Below are 26,411 nucleotides of genomic sequence, written 5' to 3' on the forward strand. Positions count from 1 at the left end.
CTGTGAGATTATTTGTTCAGTGCCCTCCATTAGAAGGGAAGCACCAAGAAAGCAAGGTCTTTGTCTCACTCACTTTAGAAAAGTTGGCAGCGTGTATTAAGAACTCAATAAATGTTTCCCGATTGCATCAATGGGAATAGTGATTGTAATTATCATCAAATTGCTATGAAGATTAAATAAGGCATAAAAATGTTTAGCATATTGCTTAACAAATTAGAAGCATGAGATGTATGATAGCTAGCAGTTCTAATAATACTAATATAAGCATTCAGCCCCCAGAGTCATTTTTTAAAAATCCAGTACTGAAAATGTGACTTTACGTTGTCTTGTTTTATGTCATGTAATGAGTAACCCAGCTTCTCCCAAGAAAAGACTGGAGGTAGCTAACAAAAATACGTAAAATTCGCTGTGCCAATATAACTTATACCGTTCTGGAATATTTTTACAGTTGCTGATAAAACTTTAATACGTTTTACTTACTTATTCATATATTTCACGGTAGACATCATTAAAAATCTCATTCTTCTCATCTACAACACTTAACGAGACTAGTGATCAAACTTCAGAGAAAAGCATACATTTGTCCCGAACCAAACTACACAAGTGGCCTGGCCTCACTCCACCGGCGCACGTGCCCTTGCTGAGGGTGCCCGTGCGTCATGCCCTGTCCTGCAGGCTTGGCATTCTGCCTGCAGAAAACGAGCCTTGTAAGATATAGTAGGTGTCTCCACTAGTGTTCCGAAATCAACTTTCCCATAGTGAAAGTATTTAATGTACTTAATGGCTTTCCAACATTGTATATTGCAAAACTCCCACCATAACGTTTCCTCTTTCTCCCCCCTTTCATTTCCTTTACAGTCTGTAGATTTTGTGTCCAGTGTGCCTGTGTGCTTAGTCCTGTAGGGTTTCACTCATCCCCTCGTTTCATTCCCCCTTCTTACTCTGCAGCGCCTCGGTCCATACTGGTCATCCTGATCTCTGCTTATTATTGCATGTGCCCTTCTTATAAGACTCCCAAACTCCTTACTCGTGACTTAGTTCCCTTTACACTTCTTACATTATTTGATTAAGCAAATATATGCTCAAAAATTCCTGTTTCCTTAATTAAATGAATAGAGTCTCAGATAGGAGCTTTCGATTTCATTGAGAAGTGCTCAGAAATGCATTTACTTTGAGTAAGCAATTTTGTGCCTGATATTAAATCCAAGATAGGCGGCACATTTAACACTATATGTTGTAGAAATTCTAAGCATAACTCGAAAAGATTAGCTCCACAAATCCTCAGAAACATGCATTATTTATGAATGGTCATAATCTGATGGACCTTTACTATCATAGTTTCTAAAATAACAGGCTTGCTTTTCATACGATCATCAGACACCAATTGAAGTGGTGAAAAGAAAATTTCATCCAGTGAACCTTGGGAAACACACTTTAGCATTAAATGCTCAAGAAAGATTCTAAAATAGAAAGAAAAAAAAAAAGAAACATGAGAAGAAATCACTGAAATGCGGACATGAGGAAAAGATAATCAGATAAAGCAAAGGGTAAAATTGTTCCTAAGAAATAGGTACCATATTTTTATACCTAATTGCTAAAGCTGAGCCTGAGCCACAGATCTGGTTGACATGGGCAAAGCGAAGAGGAAAACATGTTTGCTTATGAGACTCACAAATCGTCCGTTCACTTAGGAGAGTCACAGGTCGTCCTAGCAGTGAAATCCCAGAAAAATCTCCCTTGTGGGCCCTAACGAAGGGAAGGCTACGTGAGGAAGTGAGTTACTTCTTCAGCACACTCCTGTGTTAAAATACCACGGAGAATTAAACCGGAGTGCTTCTTACAGCATCCCCGGCAGCAGTAAATGTCATTACCTTGAAGCAGCTCTCAAAACATGGTCCATAAGGTGTCAAGACAACGGCACCCCAAGGTGCAGCTCTCAATTCAAAGATAACTTTAAATTTCTTTTTAAAGAATGGACTTAGTTGTTCATTCATTAAATATATATTGAGTATTTTATGGATTAGGTACTGTGCTGGGAATTAGGGAAGAAGCAGTGACAAGACTCACGTACAGTGGTACCTCGGCTTTCGAACGTCTCCGTTGGCGAACATTTTAGTTCACAAATGCTGTAAACCTGGATGGAAATGTTTCGGTTTTCGAACATACCTCGGAAGTCGAACGTGCCACGCGGCTTCTGCTGAGGGCAGGATCCTGAGGCCTAGCTGTGGGCTGTGGATCCCTCAGTTTTCTAACGTTTCTGAACTCAAAAGGTCTCCGGGAATGGATTGCATTCGAAAACCGAGGGACCATTGTAGTTCCTTCCTTCAGAATATAACATACTTGTTGGAAAGATACAGCAAACTACAAAACATTGAGATATATGCAAAATGAGATGACATCTAAACTCTGCACTTTCAGCTCCTTGACCCTCTCCTCTCCGGCTGCTTTTCCCTTCACTTTATTACGGCTAATCTGGTCTTATTATTACACTCTACCTTGGCATTATCACAATCAGCATCCCCTCCAAATCTGTTTCTCTAACCCACACCTCCTCCCCTATCTCCAGCCCACTAACATATTCTTTAACCTCACTGATGCCTCCGAACCACCAACCATGATCTCATTATCCGCCAGGAAGTTCCCTCTTCTTTTTCCTTCTTACTCATTTAGATCACGTCTATAATTACAATCACCTCTCTGACAATTTTACCTCCTTTACACCTCTCTCTTCTGTCACACTTGCCAGGATTCAAACCAAGCCTTGCTGAGTCCAACTTATCCACACTTGGATTCAAAAAATAGATACTGGCAGAAAAACACAAGCCCAAAATATTGCTGACCAGTTTCACTTTAAATTCATGATCAAAAGCTCAAACTGAAGAAAACACTCGACTCTCCTCTTACGTTTCCCTAGTAAGCTTTTCCAGTCTCAATGATTATTTTATACTTTTTTAGTCTTGCTCCTCAAACCTCCTTCAAATGTGAATTAAACATGGCATTTTAAATATTTTTTATGCTTTAAAAAAGTAGGAACCATCACTGCCAGAGGGGAGAGGGGTTGGGGAACTGGGTGAAAGAGGTGAAGGGATTGAGAGGTACAAATTGGAAGTTACAGAATAGTCATGGAGATGCAAAGTACAGCACAAGGAATATAGTCAGTAATATTGTCGTAACTATGTATGGTGCCAGGTGGGTACCGGAAACATGGGGGGGTACTTTGTCAAGTATGTGATTGTCTAACCACTATGCTGTACATCTGAAACTAATACAAAATAATAGTGAATGTAAATTGTAATTGAAAAATAAAACTAAAAATGAAAATGTTGTTCAAGTGAAAAAAAGTAGAAACCACCAGATAAGAATGTATATATCTTCCTCCCCACCAAATCTATGATACATCTATCGTCTCCATTTCCTCTTGTTTCAGGGGAGGAAGCAGAGCTCCCCCAACAAAGGCCCATCTATCCTCTGGGGCCCTGGACCCGATCCTCAGCCTCAGCACCTCCTCAAGGATTCCCTCTCTCGGCTGCATTTTCAGTCTCTTGCTTGTTACTGGATCATTTCCATCCATGCACGAACATGCTATAGAATTTTCCATGGTAAAAACAAACAAAAAATATCAAATCCCTCATCTAATATTCTCCTCCAGCTGCTAATTCAATTTATCTTTCACATATAGGAGAAAAAAAAAGCCCAAAAAGCGAAAAACCCACCTCTGCTCTTTCCTTCTCTCTGTTGACTAGAATTTTACTTCTGCACAAAGGAATCCAGCGAAACTTCTCTGTTAAGGTCGTCCATGATCCCTGTGCCGGCAAATACGATGGACTGTCTTGTATTTCACCTTAACCTGTCATCACTTCCTCCTCGGAAACCACCCATCTTCTACCCTGGCAATGCCACATTCCTCCAGTTGCCCTCCTTTTTCAGTGACCGTCTTCGTGAAATTCACTTGCTGACACCTCTCGTTCCACCAGGCTGCACCTCTGAGCTGTGTACTTGTATATTCAACTGACCACTTGACACATAGGCGTTGGAAGGACAGTGGGCTGTAGAGTGGCAAAGAGATGACAGCCTTGTCAAGAGGCTATTATAAAACTCAGGGCGACAGATGATGGTGGCAATGGATATAGAGAAGAGTGTCTTGACCCAACGGGTGTTTAGGAGAAAGAGCTATCTGGACTCAGTGATTAATAAATGTGGTAGGACATGGGAAAAGTAGGTGTCAACGATGACATCCAGGATGGTGTCATTCACTAAGACGGGGAACTTGGGAGGAAAATGGGCTGCATATAATACATCCTTTAGAACTTTTCCAGAAACCTGGTTTCTCCCAACTGAGCCTTTAAGAAGAATCAGGCAGCAAGCAGAGGGTCTGAGGTTTATTCCCCAGCAGAAAATCTGAGATGCAAGTATTGTTCTGACCACCTTTGACTTCCAGCAGTGCAGGGACCATGTGCATTTTGTTCAGAACATCTGAGCCTGGTTCAGTGTCCCAGGCACATAAAGACCTTTACTCCACAAAGTACAGTCAGCTGAGAGACTCTACCCGCGTGGCAGCTCAGTTCTTGTTTCTCATAGTGACTTCTCCTAAAAGGAAGCCAAGAATGCTAAGGGGATGCTGAATGGATACTAAATGTTGCAGCTAAATTCATTTAGAAGAGAATTCAAGGCTGCTGGTCCCTTGGGGTTCTCCAGTGGCCACACCTTTCAGTGACATGAGTCCCCACATAGGACAGATTGATGGCTGCACAGTCACAGTCACAAGGTAAGCACAGAAGGCACAGAAAAAGAGGCTACCCTTTGAGAGTGAACCTGTCGTTACCTCTGTATCTAGGAGGAAGTCCGCAAATCTCTGGATTAGAAGGACACTCCAGAGCCAGGAAGTAAGCACCTGAGTAAAAGAAGGGCAGAAAAGACAGGGGCTGAAATTAAAATATTCTAACTAGAGTAAAGCCATTCCTGCCATCACGGCCACTGTGCTGTCCTATCTACACAGCCTCCCAACTTACCTGGGGCAGAGTTGGCTGAGGAGGAGACGAAGACACGGCCAGCCCAGTTGGTCATGGACTACAATGTGCAGAAAGGACAGCGTTCTTCCATCAAAAGAGCAACCACCACCAGGGGTTGCCCAGTGCTCTAGAGTTTACAAAGCTCTCTAACAAAGATCTAATGGGAATAATGTTTTATAAATGCTTTCCAACTCTTTTTCCTTTTAATTTCCTCTTGCCCTGTGGCTACCCACTCATGGAATCAATGGCATTCATTGCTTCAAAAAGGGGGGGGGGGGTTAGACACAGCTTAGAACAAAGGAGCCATTTCTCAACTTTGAGTTTTAAATTCAATTTTTTTTCTATCCATGACAACAGTTTCAAGACCAAGATTTGTTGAAGGAAAGAAGTGTTTTCTAAATTCTAAAACTCACTGTTTACATATCAGAATAGGCTGGAGTTCTTAGCATAGAATTTTACCAAACAACCAAGCAGGCTAGAGCTTCTCACAGGTAAAGCACTTTAAAGCTGTTTCAGACATGGAGTTTGGAGTGTATGATATTCACTGGAGCTCAGCACCTGTGAGAGGGAAGGGAGGAGGCAGAGTTGGGAGGTGGAAGAACTTGAACTTTAAGGCAGCTCCAATGAACCCTCGGCCAGCAGGAAGCTCCAAACTGAGCATTGCCAGTCACAGTTGTCTGCATCAGGCTGAAATGGCTGGGCTTCTCTGTCCCTGCCTTGCTTGGATGTGGGCTGGGGGTGATGTGATACCAGTTGAGGTATCTCTCTGCAACTCAGGCAGTCCCTGACAGCACACCCCCAGTGCTGGGACAACAAGTCCTTCCTCAAGAAGAACCCGGAAGGCACACGTGCATGTCTATTGCAGTAACCTATCAATTGGGGGGAGAACTGGAAAAAGAGGGAGAGAAGGGCAAAAGGTGAGATATGTGTGTCCTTGGGTTCTAGAAAATAGTAATATAGTTCTAGTTCTTTGGGAATATCTAGCTAAAAACAGAACAGACTGAGTACCCAGAGGTCTGGAAAGCAACGACCCCTTTCACAGAGATGTGCAGACCATGACTGCAGGAGATTGATTTACAAAGAATGACCATTGTCTCAGTCCCAGCAACAGTCATGGACTGGATGGGATGGTACACAAGTTACTCGTATTGCAATAGTCCATCTTTCTGGTCAACTTCCCTACTTCTCCAGCACACCCCCCTCCCCCCCACACACACACAAAACAGAGCTATGACAACCTCACCTCTGTTTTGCAAGGAGGGACTTCAAAGCGCATGAAGTAATGTGAATGACCTATGCCAGCACAGAGAGAATTACAAAACACTTACTGGCTGTCTCTCTTCAGGGCCACATTCTCCTATATTCTGTCCTTAAGAGCTCTAGGGCACTTGAGTTCCAAACCTCGGGGAGAAATTCTAGGGCCAGCAAATTCTGAAGAATCCCTGACGAGTGCCTCTGTCCCTATTATTCAGAGTGAAGGAGGCATCAATCTCTCCACGTAGGTTTGGCAGCCTTCACAGGGCAGACTAAGGAAAAATGATGATGCTAACTCAGACCCTGAGGGGGTTTATTATATTAAAGTAAAGACAATAAATCTCCCCACTCTGGCATGTTTGAGTCCGGGCCCCTCCACTTCTTGTCTCACTCGCCATCCCCTCAGAGCACCTCCATGAAATAGAGCCAGAGGAGAAAATGACAAAGCCAGACCGAGGCGGGCCTTTGTCCAGGTCACTCAGTAAACCTCCAAGTACTGGAACACTCAGGGAAGACTTTTCTTTAAATTCTTAGAACAAAGACAGAGTGAAGCTAGCACAAATGAAGTGGGAGCACCAATATCAAAAAGCAGTCTGAAAGTTAAATTCCATTTTTTGTAGATATAGCCAATAAAAATCTCTGTTCCGCCCCCTCCCCACAGCTGATGGCCTGTCCAATACATTCATTTTCATTGAGAGCTAAGCCTCTGCCAAGTTCTGGTAACATAAAATGTGATCCTAGGGAGTTACAGTGCAGAGGGAAAAAGAATGAATATTTATGTCCTAGATCTGGAATCACACAGCCTAAAAAGCATGAACTGTTAGCCCCATGGACTGAATTCCAGACAACAGTATGGTGATTGCCAGAGAGAAGGAGAGGAGGGGGGAGGTAGAAGATGATAAAGGGGGATAAATGGTGATGGGAGGAGACTTGACTTGGGGTGGTGAACACACAATACAACACACAGATGATGTATTATAGAATTGTGTACCTGAAACCTATATAATTTTATTAACTAGTGTCACTCCAGTAGAGTCAATCAATAAATAAGATAAAATGAAGGAGGGGAGATTTAACTCAGGTTTAGCTAATTCTAAAATAATTTCCTCTCTAAACTATTTTTATTTTAAATAGCATTTCATGTGCAAGTTGGATTCCCCTTCAGTATTCAGAAAATTGGAATATGCCCTCTAGTAAAAGAAAAAAAAATACAAATTTTGAGAAGACCATGAAGGCCTTCTGGGAATTGAAAATATTTTAAATAATTTTCATTGAGTGGGGCCCACACAGCAGTGAATGAGACCAATCTGAACTGGATTGAAGATGGAAAGTTTTCAGTCATACTCTAAACCAGCGCTCACCCTGATTTTCGCTGGTGAACTCACTGAGGGTGAGGGCGAGGGAAAGCTGGCAGGCAGCTTATGAATATATGAACCGCTGAGTGGAATGCTGATCAGCTCACAGGCATGGCTGAGGCTCAAGCTAGCAACTCCTCTGATGGCTGGACAAAATATGAAGGAGTTCAGTAGCCTGAAACGGAACCTCTGAGTCGTGATTAGTACCAGGCCACTCTCCTGTGCAGGCAGCCTGAGGGAGGGCCACTCATGGGACAGCAGCAATCCAACACTCACTCCATCCCAGCCTTCCCAGGCAGTGCTTAACATGAATCAATCAATCCCTCACCTTACCAAGTGTGACCTACGGGACTCGATTCTGCATATTTAATTTGCAAAAGGCAGTGGCAAAATATGTGCACTTTTCTGCATGTTTATTATATAGTGTTTATATATGCATATATTATGACAGTGGCAAAATATGTGCACTTTTCTGCATGTTTATTACATAGTGTTTACATACATATGTATATATATATATATATATAATATATTATATAATAAAAGGTTAAAAAATAAAAAGGTAGCATGGACAAGCTGGAGTCAGAGCACGGGAACAGCCATAGCTGCCTGCTGCCTTTTCCTCCTCTGTCTTCACAGTAACAGGGACAGCCTATGCAAACTTTCATCTCAGTGTTGGGTTGCAGATAATACAAGGCTGAGAGTGGCCAGCATCCATCCATAGGTCTCATCCCATGAAGGAGAGTCAAAATCTCTTTTCAAATGACAGCTTTCACAGGGCTTCCAGTAGGCTCCCCCATGTTCTCTCCAACAGGAAGTTGGAAATCCAGCTGTGTTTGGAGCATCAGCAGGTGAAGTCCGAGAGCTAATTGGGCCACTCAGTAAGGGGACACTTCAGACAAATGCTTAGGCAATGGAGCAGATGGAACAAAAGGGTCAATTTACAAAGACCCTGTGTATTCCTTTGCAGTCCCGTGGATATGGTCAAGGAAGAGCCATTGCGGAACTTCTTATTTATTTGTTCAGCAACATTTATTAGATTCCATCATGTGCCCGACCATCCCTGTGTTGAACGCTGGAAGTGCAGTGAGAAGTTAGACATGGTTTTACCCTCACAAAACTTACATTAGGAGGTGTTGGCTCAGCTTAGCAGGTAAGGATGCTCTTGCACTTTAGCATTACACAGACCTTTGTCCACAACCTGGCTCTGCTACCTAGTTGAGAACTATCTAACCTTAGATCTTAGGCAACTGTTCAATCTATCATCTATAAAGCACGGATAGCAACATTCATCCCAGTAGTTCTCGACCTTCCTAGAATCACCTGGGAAACTCTTTAAATATGCATGCCTGAGGCTCCCCCATAGATTTTGATTCAGCTGGTCTGAGTAAGTGCCAAATCATCAGTAGTTTTAAAAGCCACCAGGTTCTTCTCTTGAGCAGCCAGTGAGAACTACTCCTCTATCCTCGAGGGTTGATGGGATAATTTCACTGAATGATGCACATGAAGACCTCCATTCAGTAAATTCATAACTGTTAGCTTTGATTCCCAAGTATAACAGGTATGCTTCGCAGAGATCCAGGTATCTTGGAGAAGACTGTTCACCTAAAGTTGGTCAGTGAGCAAGGAAGAGCTGAAGATAATTCTGATGGTGTTGTTGTTTAAAAAAACAAGACTACAAATCTATAACTTAGCCACAGCTCAATAACCACCGCGGCGCTCACTTTAATGGGTTAGTTTACTTGGCCATTTCAAGAGACGGCTTGTTTTGTAACTTCTCTGTTTTAATTTCCATTTTGAGTACAAGCCACCACTCAGAGTTCAATAATGTCAAATATGGTGCTAGTAAGGAGAATTAAGACCATATCTTAGAGTCATATCTAGCCCAGCCCTAGCATTTTACAAATGAGAACAAGGAAACCCTAAGAAGTGAAGTGGTTTTCCCAAACTGGGAAAGGTTCAGTTTTGTTTTGTTTGCTCGGCATGAACCTATCTAACAATTTAGCTGTATGCAGCTTTACATAATAGATGAGTTTCCCACTGGTTATATGTAAATAAGATCTTTGTGAAGCACTTTTCCAATGTACTGAAAGAACTTTCTGGTTACTCTTAAAACTATGAATCCCTTTGGTTGAAAGCAAAATGGTCTTTCAAGACAGAGACAGAAGTGGCATGGTTTTTCAGTCTTTCCAAATATCCACATAGAAACAGAGAAAGCAACTAGAGAGCAAATCTGAAGACCCACGGGCAGCATTTTAAATAAAATTGTGTCGAGCTACCTCCAAGAACCCCAAATACAAATAAGTGGGGACAAACCACCCTTATAATATCAGACATGCATGGTATCAGCTTCTATGTGGAAGGAACAGAAAATCTGAGAACATTAGTTGAAACTAAAAAAGGTTTGGCTCAGCCCAGCCAGCATGGCTCACAGTTGAGCATAGGCCTAGAATCCAGGAGATCCTGGTTCGATTCCAGGTCAGGGCATGCACCCGGGTTTCGGGCTTGATCCCCAGCAGGGGGCGTGCAGGAGGCAACCGATCAATGACTCATCACTGATGTTTCTATCTCTCTCTCCCTCTCCCTTCCTCTCTCTGAAATCAATAAAAATATATTTTAAAAAAAGGTTTGGCTCAGTCCAGCAGAGGGTGAGTACCAAGGGTCACAGGAAGGACTGACGTATATAAACTCTAAAAGCTGATCAACTAGGGCTCCCTTCCGGGTCAGGGCTGATGCGTAGTGATTTGAAACTTCTAGAAATGGAATAATGCTAAGCAGGATAGGGACATCAGAGAAAAAAAAGGAGAGAGAAATTCCCAATAAAAGTAAGAGTAGAGGGCAGACCCAGTAAATCTCCCTACAAGGAAACAACAGAAGAGGGATCTCTGTGAATTGAGAAAAGCTCTACTAAACAACACCTTCTTCTAAAAGTTCAGGAAAAAATGATTTCACATGGAAGTGAGGCCAAATCCTCCACAAGGTTATAAAGATAAAAGAGACAAAGGGGCAGAAGAGCATCCCTTCAGATAGTGGAAGCAACTCAATAGCAATGAGCATCCCTGGGAACCTAGATTCTTTGATCATAATCTTGATACATTTTCCAACTAAAAAAATAAAGAGACGTTTTGGATAAATGGCTGGTTTTGTGTATAAGATGAGCCCTGAACATCTTTTTATATGGGGTAGTGAGAAAGCTACAAAACCTATTAAGATCATGTCAAAGGCCCTCAGAAGACAACCTGAAGAAGCTCCCACCAGCTAAAGATGAGGCAATTTGAGCTTCAAAAAAGATCATTGCTGCCCAGGCTGGGTAGGAGTTGGCTGGAGCGTCGTCCTGTACACCTAAAATATTGCAGGTTCAATTCCCTGTCAGGGCACATACCCAGGTTGCAGGTTCAATCCCCAGTCCAAGTGTGGGGGGAGGCAACCAGTCAATGTTTCTCTCTCACACTGATGTCTCTCTCTCTTCTTCTCTCTCTAAAATCGATAAACATATCCTCTGGTGAAGATAAAAAAAGATAATTGCAATTGGAACCCATCAGATATATTTAAATACATTAATTTATAATGATTTTTAAGCTCTAACTGATTATATTTGGAAAAGAAAAAAAAACCAATAATCTTGAGGAATGATAAAGGGAAAGAATCAAGCATGTATGTTTTCGTTTCTATATAAATTGGGTATCCCTGGTACTGAAAGAGTAAATGATAGAAATGTCATTGCAAAATATTCCCAGTAACAAATGAAAGAGAAATTATAGAATTAGAATGCCACCCTCTGGCAACCTCTAAAGAATGAATGGGTTAAGGTAATGAGCATGAAAGGCTGCTAACGTCACAAGAAGAGAGACAAGGAGACACTGTGTGCTTCTGAGGGAAGATCACACCACCGCCTAGGCCAAGGGACAGAACTGAATCTGGTCAAGCCTCTGCATCCAGCTGCCCATTAACAAACATACAGGAAACAGAAGAACATATCGAGCTGTGCGATAGGACATGATCAGCAAAATCTGAGAAACTCCGCAGGTCGAATGTCCTGGGGTTGTCCAACAGGTAAATTATAAAGAAAAGAAGAGGGAGGTGGGGAAATCTATATACTAAAAAAGGCTTAAAGGACTTCTTTTAAAAAGGCTAAGCCATATTATCCTAAGGACACACCCAATTAGGGATGGGTGACAAACTATTAAAAATGCACACATGGCCCTGGCCGTGTTGTTCAGTGGTTAGAGCACAAGCCTGTGCCCTGGAGGGTCTCGGGTTCTATCCCCAGCCCCAGTCAGAGCCGGAGGTAACCAATCGATGTGTCTCTCTCACACCAATATTTCTCTCTCTCCCTCCCCTAACCTCTCTCCCTTCCACTCTCTCTAAAAATCAATGGAAAAATATATCCTCAAGTGAGGATTAGCAATAAAAAAAATACACACATGAAAGTGATGACTATACAAGTCAAGAGTCTGGTTATTTTCAGAGAAGAGGAGGAGCTGAGATTGAGGCACATGGATGGATTTCCAGGGTGGCTGGCAAAGTTCTATTTCTTAACCTTGGGGTGTTTATCATATAAAAAACAACAATGATAATATAACAGTAAATTACAGTTATTTTGTTTGGTTTTATCTGTGTTTTATTTTACAACAAGAAACTTTTAAAGATCCTTTTGCAAAATGAAGAATAAACTTACACAGCAACCCTCATTAGCCTCCTAAATTCTCTTTTCTTGGTAAATCCTTATTTTATTATATAGTTTTTCAAAGCAAGTACATGTTTGTTCTCAGAGTGTATTTTTAAGAATCTCTACAATGTAATCAATCAACAAATGTTTATAAAGGACCTGCTACCTGCGAGACATTGCTGCCCTGTTGTAATTGGCTTGTCTCTTCAGACACTTCCTGTTCCCTGGATTAACACCATCAATGGAAGTAGTCAGATGGGTTTGAGTTTTTGTGCTATTTTGTTTGTTTATAATGTTTAGTTTTACTAGTCGGTTGAACTGCATTTTGGAGAAGACTCAGGAACACTCCCACTCAGCACAGGAGTAAATGGCCTCCAGCCTGCCTCAGCCACTGCTGGCAGCGAGGCCACAGTCTAGGGGCCCAGGGCGTCCCCCTGCGGCTGTGGGCGGCGGGAGCTCTGCTCGCTGAGAATCTGCTGTTCCTGGGCTACACTTGGGTGACTCACCATCCCGGCCTCGACACCACACCACGCATCTGCATAGCAAGTTCCTCGAAATGACAGTTTCAGAGAGGTTTATAGTGGGTACCAATTCCCAGCAAAACTAAAGGCTGTTTAAGAATTTTTACCAACCCAAGATCACAAATATCCAGAAGCAACTCTTTTCCAGAAAAACCCAGTTTCTAAATCTAAAAGTTAGCAAACATATGCTTTTTCTGCAAAGCCAAGGAACTGTGAGAGCTGTAAAGCTATAAAATTTCTTTAAGGCCAAGAAGCTTTTATCTCAACCAAGAGTAATAATAATAATAATAACAATAATAATAATAATAATAATATAATAGTATAGTATAGACCAATGATAGATAACACTGAGCATGTGGAAGAGGCTGTTCTCAGCAGATTGCGCTCATTCGTTTATGCCATCCTCACCACAACCCAAACAGAGGTGGTACTATAACATTCCCATTTTACAGATGGTGGAACCGAGGAGCACAGAGGTTAAATAACCTGCCCAAAGTCACATAGCCAGAAAGTAGCGATGCAAGGACTCAAACCAAGTGGCCTGACTGCAGAGCCTGTGACATTAGCTACCTGTTACTATACTGCCACAAGTTCTTAACACCTTGGCAAGCCCGGGAAATGTTAGAACGGGGAAGACAGTGGTGCATATCTGAGCATTCCCTGCCTTATTGAATTTGCATTTTAGATAACAGCTTCTGGCAGAAAGCACAGCTAATCAATGATCAAATAGCATGCACTCTGTCTCCTTAATAGTTCTTGAAGCTGCCGATTGTCTCCATCCCCAATTGCCACTGCTTTGGTTCAAGCCACCACTATTCCTCCACTGGATAGTTGCAGTAGCTCCTAAGTCACCTTCCGGCTTCTGGCCCTAATTGGAGATATGGATGAATGGCAAAAACAGAAGTGTAAAAGGTGCCAAGTTAGCCAAAGAATACACATATCCCAGTCCCCACAATTTCTAGAAGCAAGAGTCGCAGAGAAGTGGAAGCAGTTGCAGAAGCTCAGATCCTTACAAATCTAGAGAAAGACAAAAGCAGAGCCAGTATGAAGACATTAAAAAGACGACCCCCTAAAGCGCAAGCCTCCAGGCTCTGCCTGCAGGGACTGTGGGCCCAGAGCAGCTGTCGACAAGGGGTGTCTGCTCTCCTCCCTGCCTCCTCCAGCCTCCCTGGAGCTTGGGGCTCCCGACCAGAGAAGCTTGGCTGGCTCCAGTCACCCTCCCTCCTGCAGTGGCCTTGCTGAAATGCGCCCTGGGCAGGGCAATGGGCAGGAAGGAGACTCCTCACATGATCCAGCTTAACCCTCCTTTCCTCTCTTCCTCAAGCTGCAGGCTGCAGTAAGAGCGCGGCAGAAAATGCAGACAAAAGGGGGACCCCGGTGGACGAGAAGGGCCCTGCTCCTGGGCATCCTCTGGGCTACCGCACGTCTGCCACCCCCAGGCGCCTCCCTGCCCCAGCGTCTCCCAAGGGCCACAGGTAGGTGGACACTGGGGTCGGCTCCCCCTGCTGCTGCTGCCTAGAGATGAAGGGACAGAGAGGGAAATCCTCACTTGACTCCCTTTTGCTTGTGCTTCCTCCTGTGCTTGCTCTGATTTTCTGCATTTGGAAGAGTATGAAACACTTTCGATCCTTCAAATAAGTTCTCAGAGAGAGCGCCGAAATAATTCCCAGACATCATGAAGCAGGAGAGCCTCCAGTTTTTATTGTTGGAGACTTTGTAAAAAAATAAACAAAAATCTCCTTTCATCCTAGGAACTCACCCTGCCGAGAGCGGATGACTCTTTGCAGGCCTTTGGACAACTTGGGCTCTGCCATGGGAAATGAAATTGTACAGATATTAGAAATCTTTATAATCAGAGGTACAATCTGTCCTCGAGGGGGAAAAGGGGTTCAGAATTCCCTTGTAGGGATGAAGCAGGCAAGGAAGAGTGGTCTCGTGATTTCCTTTTTAATTCTTCCGCTCTCGTCCGCTTACTTCAGTAAAGCATCTCTTTCGGGTCCCAGAGACTGATTTTTTTTTTTTTTAGAGGATCTACAACTACATCGTATTCAAAAGCTTTATACATTTTCACCCGGGTTCTTAAGATTCCACCCAGAAACCCCACCCTTTACAGTTTTCTTAAGCAATCCCCCCTTGTGGGCTTGGAATGTGCGACTCCGACATCCTTCAAACGCTCCCCCTTCCCTCCCCAGGAAACAGCACCCAGTGTGTCACTTCCCCATCGTCGGAGTTTCCTGAAGGGTTTTTCACCCAACAGGAGCGCGCGGATGGAGGCCTGGTCATCTACTTCCTAATTATAGTGTACATGTTCATGGCCCTGTCTGTCGTCTGTGACCAGTACTTCCTGCCCTCCCTGGAAATCATCAGTGAATGTAAGTGGCTGGGGATCTCCCCCGTGACCTTCCAGAATAGTCGCTCCACACACATACCCCGCTGCCTTTGAAACAGCTCGGCAACAATTCCGACCCTCTCCACCGGTTGCAGAATTTTGCTATTAGAAATTAAGCTCCATTACTGGTTTCTGAAAATAAGATGTACCCGTTTAAGTCCATTGGTTATTTATATCCCTTGGGTCACGGACATCACCCAGACCTTCCACTGGTGCCCTGGGCCCTAAAAGCAAGATGTCAGTGATGTTTTATGCCACATAAGCAAAAATGGCAGCGTCTCCAGTCTCTGTCTCCTACTTGGTTCGTTTAATTAGTTGAGCATGGTCACTTCAGAGAAAGTCAGCGTTGGTAGGGTTAGGTCACCTACTGGACAGAAACAGCATCCCCACCCCACCAAACAGCTAGCATTTGGTCACCGAGGGGGAGAGCAGGAACATAAACTCTCCTTTACCCCACCCCCCTTGTGTTTTTTCTGTCTGTTCACTACAGTATAACAGTATCCTTAGGACCTAAAACACCACCTGGCAACAGCGGGGACACTCAACACATATTTGTTTAACAACAACAACAAATTATAGAATAGGTCAGCGTAAGTTTATTATAATTATTATTTAACTTAAGTAGATGTAAATGCACACATTTTTACACTGATGTTTTACATTTATATTTTTTTTAATAGAGATTAAGTTACTTAACAAAGTGTTTGTACTTGGATTGATGAAGTACAAGAAAAATAGAGGAAAAAAGTAAAATCATCTACATTTCCATCACCCAGAGAGCTTCACAGTTACCACTTGGTGTATTTCCTTTCAGTCTTTTGGATTTTGTTATAGATACAGTTTAAGGTCTTTTCCTTTTTGTCATATAATATCGTATTGTGTACATTTCCCCATATTATTAAATGCTCTTCAGAAGCATGATTTTTAGTAGTAGCATGATACTTAAGGATTATGTAAATGATTTGAGCACCTAAGACTATTTTTTATACATAGTAGGCACCATGTAGAAACTTACAGTTTTTAAAATTACTAATTCATGAGACATTTGAATTTTTTGGGAAGGGGGGAGTTTGTTGTTGTTCTAAACAATGCCATGCCCCTACTTATATAAAACCTTTGCAAACTTCTCTGACCATTTCCTGATAAAGGTGCAGAGCTATGTGTGTTTTAAGCTTCATCTTACACATTGCCAAGAGCATTTCACAAAGTGTGTGGGCCTAAACCTCCAGAATGTGTGGTAGCTTCAGTTCCACAAAACCATGAACAATATCACTTTAAATGTCTTTGTTAATTGCTTTAAAAGTTGAACTTCATTTTATAAAATTTGTATTTATCTTTTATCTTATTTGTGAGGTTAACATTTTATAAATTTATTGAAATTCATTTTTTCTTTTGTGTCTTATTGCCCATGTTCTAATGGGGGGAGGGAACTTGTCTTTTTCTTATTGATTTCTAAGACTTTTTCTTTAAATATTAGGATATTAACCCTTTTTCTAATACAATTTTTATATATCATATGCTTTTTCATGGTTTGATGTTTGCTTTTTATTTTGTGTGTTTATCACATTACAATTTTATATATTTTAAGTAAATTTATAAATAGTTTAGGATTCTCCTCTTGGTTTTATACTGAGACTGTTTTATCCCTAGGTTAGGACATTTTATTTTATTTATAGTTTTTTTATATTTACTTATTTATTCCCCTAAGAATTTGTTTTGCTATAGGATACAATGCTATTTTTTCAAAAGTTGATCAGTTTTCATATACTAAATTCTTATATATATGGATCTGCTTCTATACTCTCAACTCTGTTGCAGAAATAATCTACTTGTTCATCCTGCGGGAAGAATCGTACTTCTAAATAGAATACCTAAATAAATAATGTTAATTATATAAGCCTAAGAAACTTACAATTTAAGTTACTATATCCCACCTAGAATCTTTATCTTTCTGGAAAGTAAAATAATCACTTTTTAAAAAAATTATGCTTTCACATTTCCAACCAATGACTTGACTGAAAGAACAAATCCATAAAAAATTGTCTTCAGAGTGGTAAATAAATAACTTTCCTCACCCTGCAGAAAGACACTACTGCCTTAAAGCTTGGATTGCTACTTCAAAAAATCTTCATTAAGTGATTTCATAGAATATCCCTAACAATCGCGTCCACCAGGCCACTTGTGGAATTCCTTAGAAACATCAACAACAACATGCCCTTCTCAAGTGCATGCTCTTTGCTCTGCAGTGGACTCCAGTAGCTGTTACAGAGGCGTGGCTGATGGATGCCGGCCACTGCCCAACCTTCCCCAGCAGCTAAGAGCTCACCCTGGTCTTGAGGACTAAAAATACTGGCAAGAAAATACCATAGAGATGGTGCTAGCTCCATTCATTTTTAAAAGTCTATAAATTAACGCTGTCATTTCTCTTTGCAAGGTCTAGCATGGTCTCATCCACATTAGAACATCAGCAATAAAAACAATCTCCCTGGAGGTTGTTTACACCCACGCAAAGGTCTGCAGTGTGTTGGTGACATTCTCCCACAGTTCTTTGATGAGCACTGAGTTACAGTAGTTCCCCCATCCTGTCAGCCAATAAATACTACCTTCCAAACAGTTCACTGGGGCATTCCACACAGTACCGGAGTGTGATGTAGTTAGTTAGTTAGTTAGTTAGTTAGTTACTTAGTTAGTTAGTTAGTTAGTTAGTTAGTTGTTCTAAAGACAAAGCATGGTTCTAAATTAAATATACATGGTTTTATTTAGTCTTCACAAAAACCCTACAAAGTAGGGACTATTTGATTGGTTTCACTGAAGAGAACACTGAGGCTGAGAAGGCTGCAGTCAGTACCAGGCAAAGCCCTGGTCTCTGTCGTGCCAAAAGCCAAGAAAGTTCTCGATCGCTGTCTGATACAATTTTACACTTCCTTGTTCGGGATTAGCTGCCGTAACACGGTTGTTTCGGAAGAACTATTCCATATGAACAATGAAAAGATGGTTCCCTCCCAAGGGCACTGGAAATTTTGACGCGCCAAAAGCCTCATCAAATACCCACTGCAACGATGGAGAGGTATACTATCAAATAAGGAGAATCCACTTCAAAAGTCAGCTAAGGCTTTTGGCATCCTATTGGGGGTTGTAAACTAATGTTATAAACATTTACCCACAATAAGTGAACTGTGAGGCCTGCACCTTTTGTCTAGGATGTACCTGAGATCGTACTGTGGGATCAATCAGCAATGACTGTCTGCGGGGTACATGTTCTGAGTCCCCACCTAGAATATGACGGTAGGACTGGCAGGCCCCTGGCCCACCCCGGCCCCATCACCCCGCTACCCCTTCCTCAAGTCACCAGCAGTGATTCATTTGGCTGGCAGAAGGGGCATTAGCAAGGTGAAGACTTGAAGAGGCTCAGGAATGGACTCTGTGCAGGGGACAAAGGAGGTGGAGGGCAGAGTCTCTTGCTGACCCCCTGGCCGGGCCCCAGCTCAGGCAGCAAGTGCTGTCTGTCAGTAGCTATGTATGTTGGTCTGGCAATTTCCCCTAGAGCTGCCACGCCTGAGGCTTCCAGCAGGGATGTCTCCCTCCTCTTTGCTCTACTCGTAATCATAAATGTCACACAACCCCTCCTCCCCAATTCAACACTGGAAAAGCAAGCACGTACCCCTACTAGACAACCTGAGACAGTGTGCTCTCTCTTAACTGTGTAGAACCAGCATCAGAAAATGCTATTGCTATACCCCCTTCTTCTAAATGTCCTTTTTCCCATTTAGGTTCTATAGGAAAAGAGGCTAATGATGATTCTTAGACCACAGAGGGCTGAAGTGAAATTAATCCACATTATTAGGTGGGGAAATGGGTTCTGGGGTTCAGGGTAAGGGGTTAAAAGATGTCGTCAGAGGGGGAATATTATCTGAGACAAGTTAGAGCTAAGGAAAATGGGGTAAAGAAAAAACTGTGGGGAGCTCCCTCGTTACCATCAGTTGTGTTGCTCTAGGGGTGGGGAACCTTTTTTTCTGCCAAGGGCCATTTGGATATTTATAACATCATTCGTGGGCCATACAAAACTATTCAACTTAAAAATTATCTATGAAAAAAGGTCCTAGATATATTGAATTTCAAGTCCCGCCTGTGGTTGCCTTGGCAGGGCCAGGCCAAATGATTTTGTGGGTCATACACTGCCTGCAGGCCAGGCGTTCCCCACCCCTGCAGACAGTGCTTGGGTGGATACTCTTAGGAGTGTGTGTGTGTGTGTGTGTGTGTGTGTGTGTGTGTGTGTGTGTGTGTGTGAAAGAGAGACAGACAGAGACAAAGAGACGGCATCAGAGAGGATTCCAAATGACAAGGAGGAAGCGAGGGAAGCCTCTGTGGTCCCTGGTCGCTCACGTCAGCCTGGCTTAGGAAACCGCCTAAGTTCCCTCGCTGGGCCTGTGAAGTCAGTCACGACCCTGCGCTCCTGGCGGTGCCGCTTGCCTGGGGCTGTGCCCGCTCTGCTCTACATCTCCGTGACATGCTTGCTGAGTGGTCTAGGACCACGCTGAGCATCCGTGGGGGTGCTGGGGGGTGCTGTTCTATGCTATAGTGCCATCAGTGAGATGGTTCAGTGTCCCCCATGGAGCCTGGCAGCCCCCCGCACTGGCTCTGACTTGGGCAGAGCGCCCCGAGTCCCCTGCCCGCCGCCGCCGGCCGCGCAGCCGGGGACCCGAGCTCTCGGTTCAGAGCTGTGCGCCAGGCAGCCAGGAAACACGGCCGCAGCACGCGGCAAACTCGCCGCCTGTTCACTGCCACGTGAGAACAGGCCCCCAGGATTGGAACCCTGCGCTGGGGGAAGGTGCAAGGGGGAAAGCGGTGACCAGAGCCAACGTCGAGCTGCTTGGGCATATACCCTCTCCAGGGTGCATCTGCTGGGGCCTGGAGGCCAAGCTGAAGGCAAATGAAAGCAAACACGACTTCACAAGGTCGCAAGTCAGTTGGTGAAATCAATTCTTTTATTTCGTCTAATATCCCATTTGGCAACTTTAAACAATACCTTAAACATCTCTAGAATATTGTTTAGAGTTCCTTTTATTTCTTTTACACTAAAATCCATACCATTGTATTCCAAAACCTTTAGCAATCTTTTACTGTTTAAAGGATATTTTAAAGTATGTGTAATTTAAATATAAATTAAGTTAAAAATATAAACTACATTATCTTATAGCCCAGATAGGACTATTATCTCTCAGTTCATTTTTAGAAACACAAAAGTTCAGTGTAAAGTCAAAGCAAATCCTTTTTACATATTTTTTTATATGTAAAGGGGATCTCCTAGAATTACTTAACCACAGTTCAGAGCCGCTTTTGTGTTTTCAACCTTTTTTCCAAGCGATCTACATAGAAAACTGAGACCCCCTCCTTACGACTGGTCACTTGATATCATAGCCCGAAGTTCACAATGAGCCAGCTTATAAAACTTTTCATTTTAAACGTCACACTAATATACTATTCAATTAGAAATTCTAATCCCTCCACCACGTTGATCCTTTGAGGCGTAACACGTCCTACGTGAAAACGATCTTAGTAAGAGATGGAGAAACATCATTAAATAAAATATTTACTTTTTTATTAAAAAAGTTATTTTTATTCACTCTGCTTTGAGCTCATATTTGCCCGTGTTCTACCTTGTGTTTCAGAAATAGACAGTAAGAAAGGAGCGCACATTTTAATTCCAGGTAGATCTGGTCCTAAATTGATGAAACTGAAAGGGAGTCAGGGGATTCTGAGTATGGCACTTGCATAGTCTATAGTTTCAGCGTTTGATTCTCTTAATCCTCATGAAGTTTACAGAGGCAAAGTTTTCCCAAAGAACAAAGAACCTAAGAACAGTGCTTCTTCCCTGCCACGTGGGCAGGGCACTCATCCTCCTTTTAAGAGCATTTTCAGCCTTTCTGGTTTTCTTTTCTCTCGGATCTAAACTGTGGTCCCCTTGGATTGCAGCTAAATCTACCCAAGGTGTGTGGATCTAAATAAGTGCCAAGTCATTTGGATGTTACCAAGATGCTATTGCAGGAATAGGCAATGATAATTGTAATAATAATAATGTCATTGTTATTATTGATCTCTTTACTTTTACTTTACCTACATGAATGACTGCAAGAGCAGCTTTTTAAAGTAAAAATGATCTAGGTGCCCAATCCCATCTCTGCAATTACCATGGGACCGTGGGCAGATGATGAAGCCATAACTCAGGTAATTGTGAGGTTTGGTGATAAAATGCCTTGCACGTGCTTTATATGATAGGCTTAGGGCAGTGGGCCTTCATTGTAATATTATAGCTGTTAGATTGGGGTGAGGAGAGTCTTTTTTCAGTGGAATCAAGAGTTTAAAACCATTGTACAGGGTTCCAGAATTCATTCCATCATAGAGTAGACAAAACATAAGATGGCAACTATAAAGTACTCAAAATGTTTTTATTTATGGTCAAGAACCTCAGAGCATGTACATGCAGTTGGGCACTGAGAGGCAAGCATTCAATCCAATGATGATAATTTTACTCAAAATGTTTCTAGAAAAATACTTGAAATTGATGTCAGAATGAGTTTTGCAAACCATAAAAGGCTTTGGTTTGCTGTTACACTTCATTTTGGACCCTAAAGGGTATTACTCAGTATGATTACCCCCTCAAGTCACTAGAGTTGGGTCTGAATGACTTTTGATTGTTCCAAAACTCGAGTCCATTCACAAAGCATGAAAATTTGCTATCATTGAGGACTTTTTAAAAATAGTGCCAGAGGACACCAAATTGCATACAGCCCAGCTGTAATTCTGTTATAATGTGAAAAGGACTGGAAATACATTAAAATGGTAGCAGTGGTTAAACACAACAGTGAAGAGTGTGACTCTCCCCCCTCTATTTTCCTCCATCTTCTAAATGTTCAATAATATAGGGTTGTTTTTTTATTATGGGATTTATTTAACATGAAAAGTGGTACAGAGTCTATGACATAGAATTCATACTCTAAATTTTGATAAAATTAGAAGAAACCTTAAAGATTGTGTAATCCAACCCCCCATTTTACAGATGGCAAAATACAAGCCTTGTCTGAATGATTTGCCTAAAATCTCCTGTTAAGGTACTACTTACTGGCAGGGCCAGAATCCAGGTCTCCATTTTAGTTTAAAACTCTTCCTACTATATTTCCAGAAGTGGATTTTCAAAAACTGTTATAAACTTCCCAACATGGCATCCTAGAAGAGAACACACTTAAGAAAAAGTCTGATGAGTTTTAGTAATCAGTCCATTATCATAAAGTTGCACTTAATAGAAACAATGTGTTGATATCTAAACTTATAAAGCAAACTCACCTTAAGCATTTCTACTATATCCTGAAGGAAAATGTGATTATTCCTTTTAGAGTAATAGAGAGGAAAGAAATAGCTCTGGAGGAGAAAAATCCCCCAAACAATTTATCTCTAATAATAAACTAAAGCAGAGAGAAACGCTAGCCAAAGGTCAGCGAAGACAAGGCCAGTCTATTCTAAAGTTCAGATGTATAAAGCATTTTTACAAAATATGCTTAGAACCTTAAGATATAACTTGTTAAAATATCTTTGAAGGTTTACATGTCCATTGATACAAGCTCTTTCCTTTCCTGACTCAGGGCCCAGCGAAGAGCAACACGCTTTATTGTTACTGCCTTTTGCGAGGGAAGGTGTTCTAAAGAGTCGCGGATTTCTCTGTCTTGCAACAACCCAATAGATCGCGCTGCAGATTGAATTTCTCTAATGAAACCCTCTTCAGCTAAATGAAAACTGGTCATTAACTCTTCCGTTGCACCGAGTTTGGACAGTGACTTGTTATTTTTCCAGTTTCCTCCACATATTATTTAGCCCTGATTTGATGTGAAACTCCATGATAATACCCAATATTACTAAATTTCTATATTCTCTGGGAAAAGCTGGAAAACTTCCAAAGTATCTCTGACTCCCAGTAACTATTTTTCCTCCACAAGAAAGGAACAAATTGGGGGCAGTTATGTGCTAGTGCCACAAGGCAGAGAAGAAAATAACTCAATCAGGTTTAATGGGCCTGCCTAACTGCCATTGTTACATTGGGTTTCTGTGGTGAAACTGAAATAGCGCTGGACTTAGCACCAATATACTTGGGGTTTATGTAGTAGCTTCTCACATTTAAGATCCTTGCTATCCACCTAACTTTGAGCTACTTAACCTCCTGGGCCTTTTTCATATCTGAATAGAAATACCACCACTCATATTTGAGGATAGTTGAGATTCATAAATTATGTGAGGTAAGTTGCATACCATCAATATATTACTTACTTCACACCTAAAATGAAAAAAGTTAATCACAGAGCAATATGCTTTATCTTGTTTTATTTTGTTTCATGGCCAACTGATCTTAGTGCACATTACTGAGTTGTAATAAGAGTGTACATATATACATATAAATTATATATGTAATTACATAACTATTATATATTATATAGAGTGATGTGTGTGTGTGTGTGTATATATATATATATATATATACACACACACACGTATCTCACCTAGCTGAGCCCAGTTTGGGGTGATTTGTTAAGTGGGTATGGATGATATGTAATATATATATGTTATATTTTCATAAGTTACATTTATGAAATTATAATTTTCATAAATTATTATTACTTCTCTCCCTTCATTAGTCACTGCAGGTAGATGTTTATCAAGCCACCAAAGGCAAATAGTGAGGAATAGGACAGAGGGCCTGGATTGGATCATCCCAACGATCCCGAGGACTTTTCACAAAGCTTAGCAGGTGGCCAGACTAGAGCTGGTTGGGCCTCTGAGACCAAATAACCCCACAGGTATTAAAAAAAAAAAAATGACGCCTGATGCTGGTATCATCGGCAGGCATATGTGGGTGGCTTTCCCAGCACTTCCCTTCTCTTTCAGAATAAAAGCCAAAGTCCATACTAGGATCCGCAGGCCTTGCATGATCTGGCCACGTATTACCTTCGGCCCTGTCATCTACCCCTCTCCCTTCACACATTTAACTCGACACGCTGGCCGTGTGCTTCTTGCACGCACAGGCTGGCTTCCACCTCGGGACCTTCGCGCTCCCTCCTTCTGCCTGGGATACTTACCCCAGGGGTGTCTGTGCCCAGCTCGCTCCCTTTGAAGTCCTTGCTCAGGTACCACTGTCTCAGTGAAGCCCTTTCTGTAACCCAACCTAAAATTCCGGTCTCTCCAGCCCGCCCTTTCATATACTCCCTCCGTGCTTTTGTTCTTTGCTATTTCTGACATAACATAGAGTTTGCTGGTCTTGTCCGTTTCCTCCCCTAGAATTCAAGTTCCACAAGGCAGAAACATTTGTGTTTTGTTACTGCCATATTCCCAGCACATGAGAAAAGCTTCCGGCCTAGTAGGTAAATGCGACAAAGAAATGAACAATAGCCAGGTGTTCTTATTATCCATGCCCGCTTAACAAGTCACCCCAAAACTGGGCTCCGCTAGCTGGTTCTTGCTCAGGGTCAGAAGAGAGGGAGGGACATCGGAAAGCTCCCTCCCTCACATGGCTGTTACCTGCGATGGGGACATTCAAAGAGCAGGGGTTCCTCAAGCATCTCCGTTTCAATGTGGGCTCTATTTCAATGTGGGCTCTTCATGAGGTCTCTCCAGCATGGGGGTTTCAAGGTAGCCAGACTTTTATGTGGGGATTTGCAGCTCTAAAGCAAATGTCCTTACAGAACATGGAGAAGTTTGTCACCTTTTATGTCCTAGCCTGGCAAATATTATGGCTCTTCCACACTGTCAGTCAAAGTGTGAGTCACAAAGGCTCATCCAGGCCCAGGAGGCGACATAAACCTAGACTCTTTTTTTTTTTTTTTTTGGATTGGGAATGAAAAGGTTCTGGGAAATCACGTGGGCAGAAATAGTGTAGCCATTTTTTGTAAAACACAACCTGCCACACCAAGAAAAAAAATCAGTCAAGTCAAAGGCAGATGTCCCGGAAGAGAAATGCAACACGAGGTGGACCTGAGAATGAGCAACATATAAGGGTCCCCACAGGCAAGAATAAGGGAATATTGACCACAGCACAGCAGAATTTGAGGGGCCCAGGAAGACGGAAGTGTCAAGAATCAATAGGTATAATAAACAGTAAACATCAGCAAGGGGCTGCTATCAAGAGCCTTGGAAACCGGAATTTTGGTCCCAACTGTGTGACCAGGGTCAGTAACGGCCTCTATCAGCTATTTTTCATTCTTCCCGCACAGCCGGGTTGGGGATTTCTCACGCAGCCTTATCTCAGCCTTCCTAGAGCAGGTGGTTTCTTCAACATGGCTTTCTCTTTCCTTGCTGAAGTAGGTCCCTTGGCTCTAAAATTGAGGGGGCAAAACTTTAAGACTTCATCCCACCAATCACTGAGGGTAATGGACTTGTATGCTCATAAACATGGGGGATACACACAATTTGAATAGTAGTATTTTCCTACATTTCCTACTTTAGAGCAGTTCTCATGATCCCGTGTCTTAATAGTTACCACATAGTAGTCAATTTTGTTTTTAGTTAACTAATTTCCTCTCATGTATTTAGACAAGGTTGAAATTGCCAATTTGTGAATACACTCCTTAATTCAGCTTCATTTATAGATCTTAAGAACTACCAATATTCACTTTTTCTTTCAAGTTGGATTAGGATTTCTGAATTACCATTAACTTTCTCAGCTCCATTGAAGCACTGAGTTTTTAAAAAGTCACGCTGTTGCTACACACCCACATCTAGAAAGGAATCTTTCCTGGGCCCCAAAAGATGCATCTTTGCACTCAGAACACTGAGTCGCAGCATAGCTTCAATATGCTTCTGGCCTTGCCTCCCTTTCTACAGAAGCTCTAAGTCACGGAGTCATAAAGCAAGACACTACATTCCCCTATTTCCTAACATGTAGATTTTACCTTTTCCAGTTGAAGTCAGTATTAGTGCTTTTCCGTGAAGCTGTAGCTTTGAATATCTACTGTATTTAGTTATAAAGACATACTCTTTCATTTGTCACTTTACCAGGCATAACATAATCTCATTTGTCTTCAGCCCTTGGATTGTCTCAGGATGTTGCAGGTGCAACTTTTATGGCAGCCGGGAGTTCAGCTCCTGAATTAGTTACTGCTTTCCTAGGTAAATATTGCACCTTATATTTTTTGCTAACCCCATGTGATTTTATCTATTTCAAATCAACACTAA

The 26,411-nt window shown here is 42.1% G+C and overlaps 1 protein-coding gene across 1 annotated transcript in view; it reads left to right on the forward strand.

The window, feature by feature from the left end:
* The window catches only part of SLC24A5 (solute carrier family 24 member 5), a gene marked incomplete at both ends in the record, with an annotated part of 58,878 nt that overhangs the window by 24,681 nt on the left and 7,786 nt on the right, over positions 1-26,411 (forward strand). The window contains 4 exons of the mRNA XM_081125506.1: positions 14,133-14,283; positions 14,560-14,666; positions 15,001-15,180; positions 26,262-26,345. Of these exons, the coding sequence (XP_080981632.1) occupies positions 14,133-14,283; positions 14,560-14,666; positions 15,001-15,180; positions 26,262-26,345 (522 nt within the window). The remainder of the gene's footprint in view (positions 1-14,132; positions 14,284-14,559; positions 14,667-15,000; positions 15,181-26,261; positions 26,346-26,411) is intronic.

The sequence above is a fragment of the Miniopterus schreibersii genome (genome assembly GCF_964146895.1).
Source record: "Miniopterus schreibersii genome assembly, chromosome: 1".
Lineage (NCBI taxonomy): Eukaryota > Metazoa > Chordata > Mammalia > Chiroptera > Miniopteridae > Miniopterus > Miniopterus schreibersii.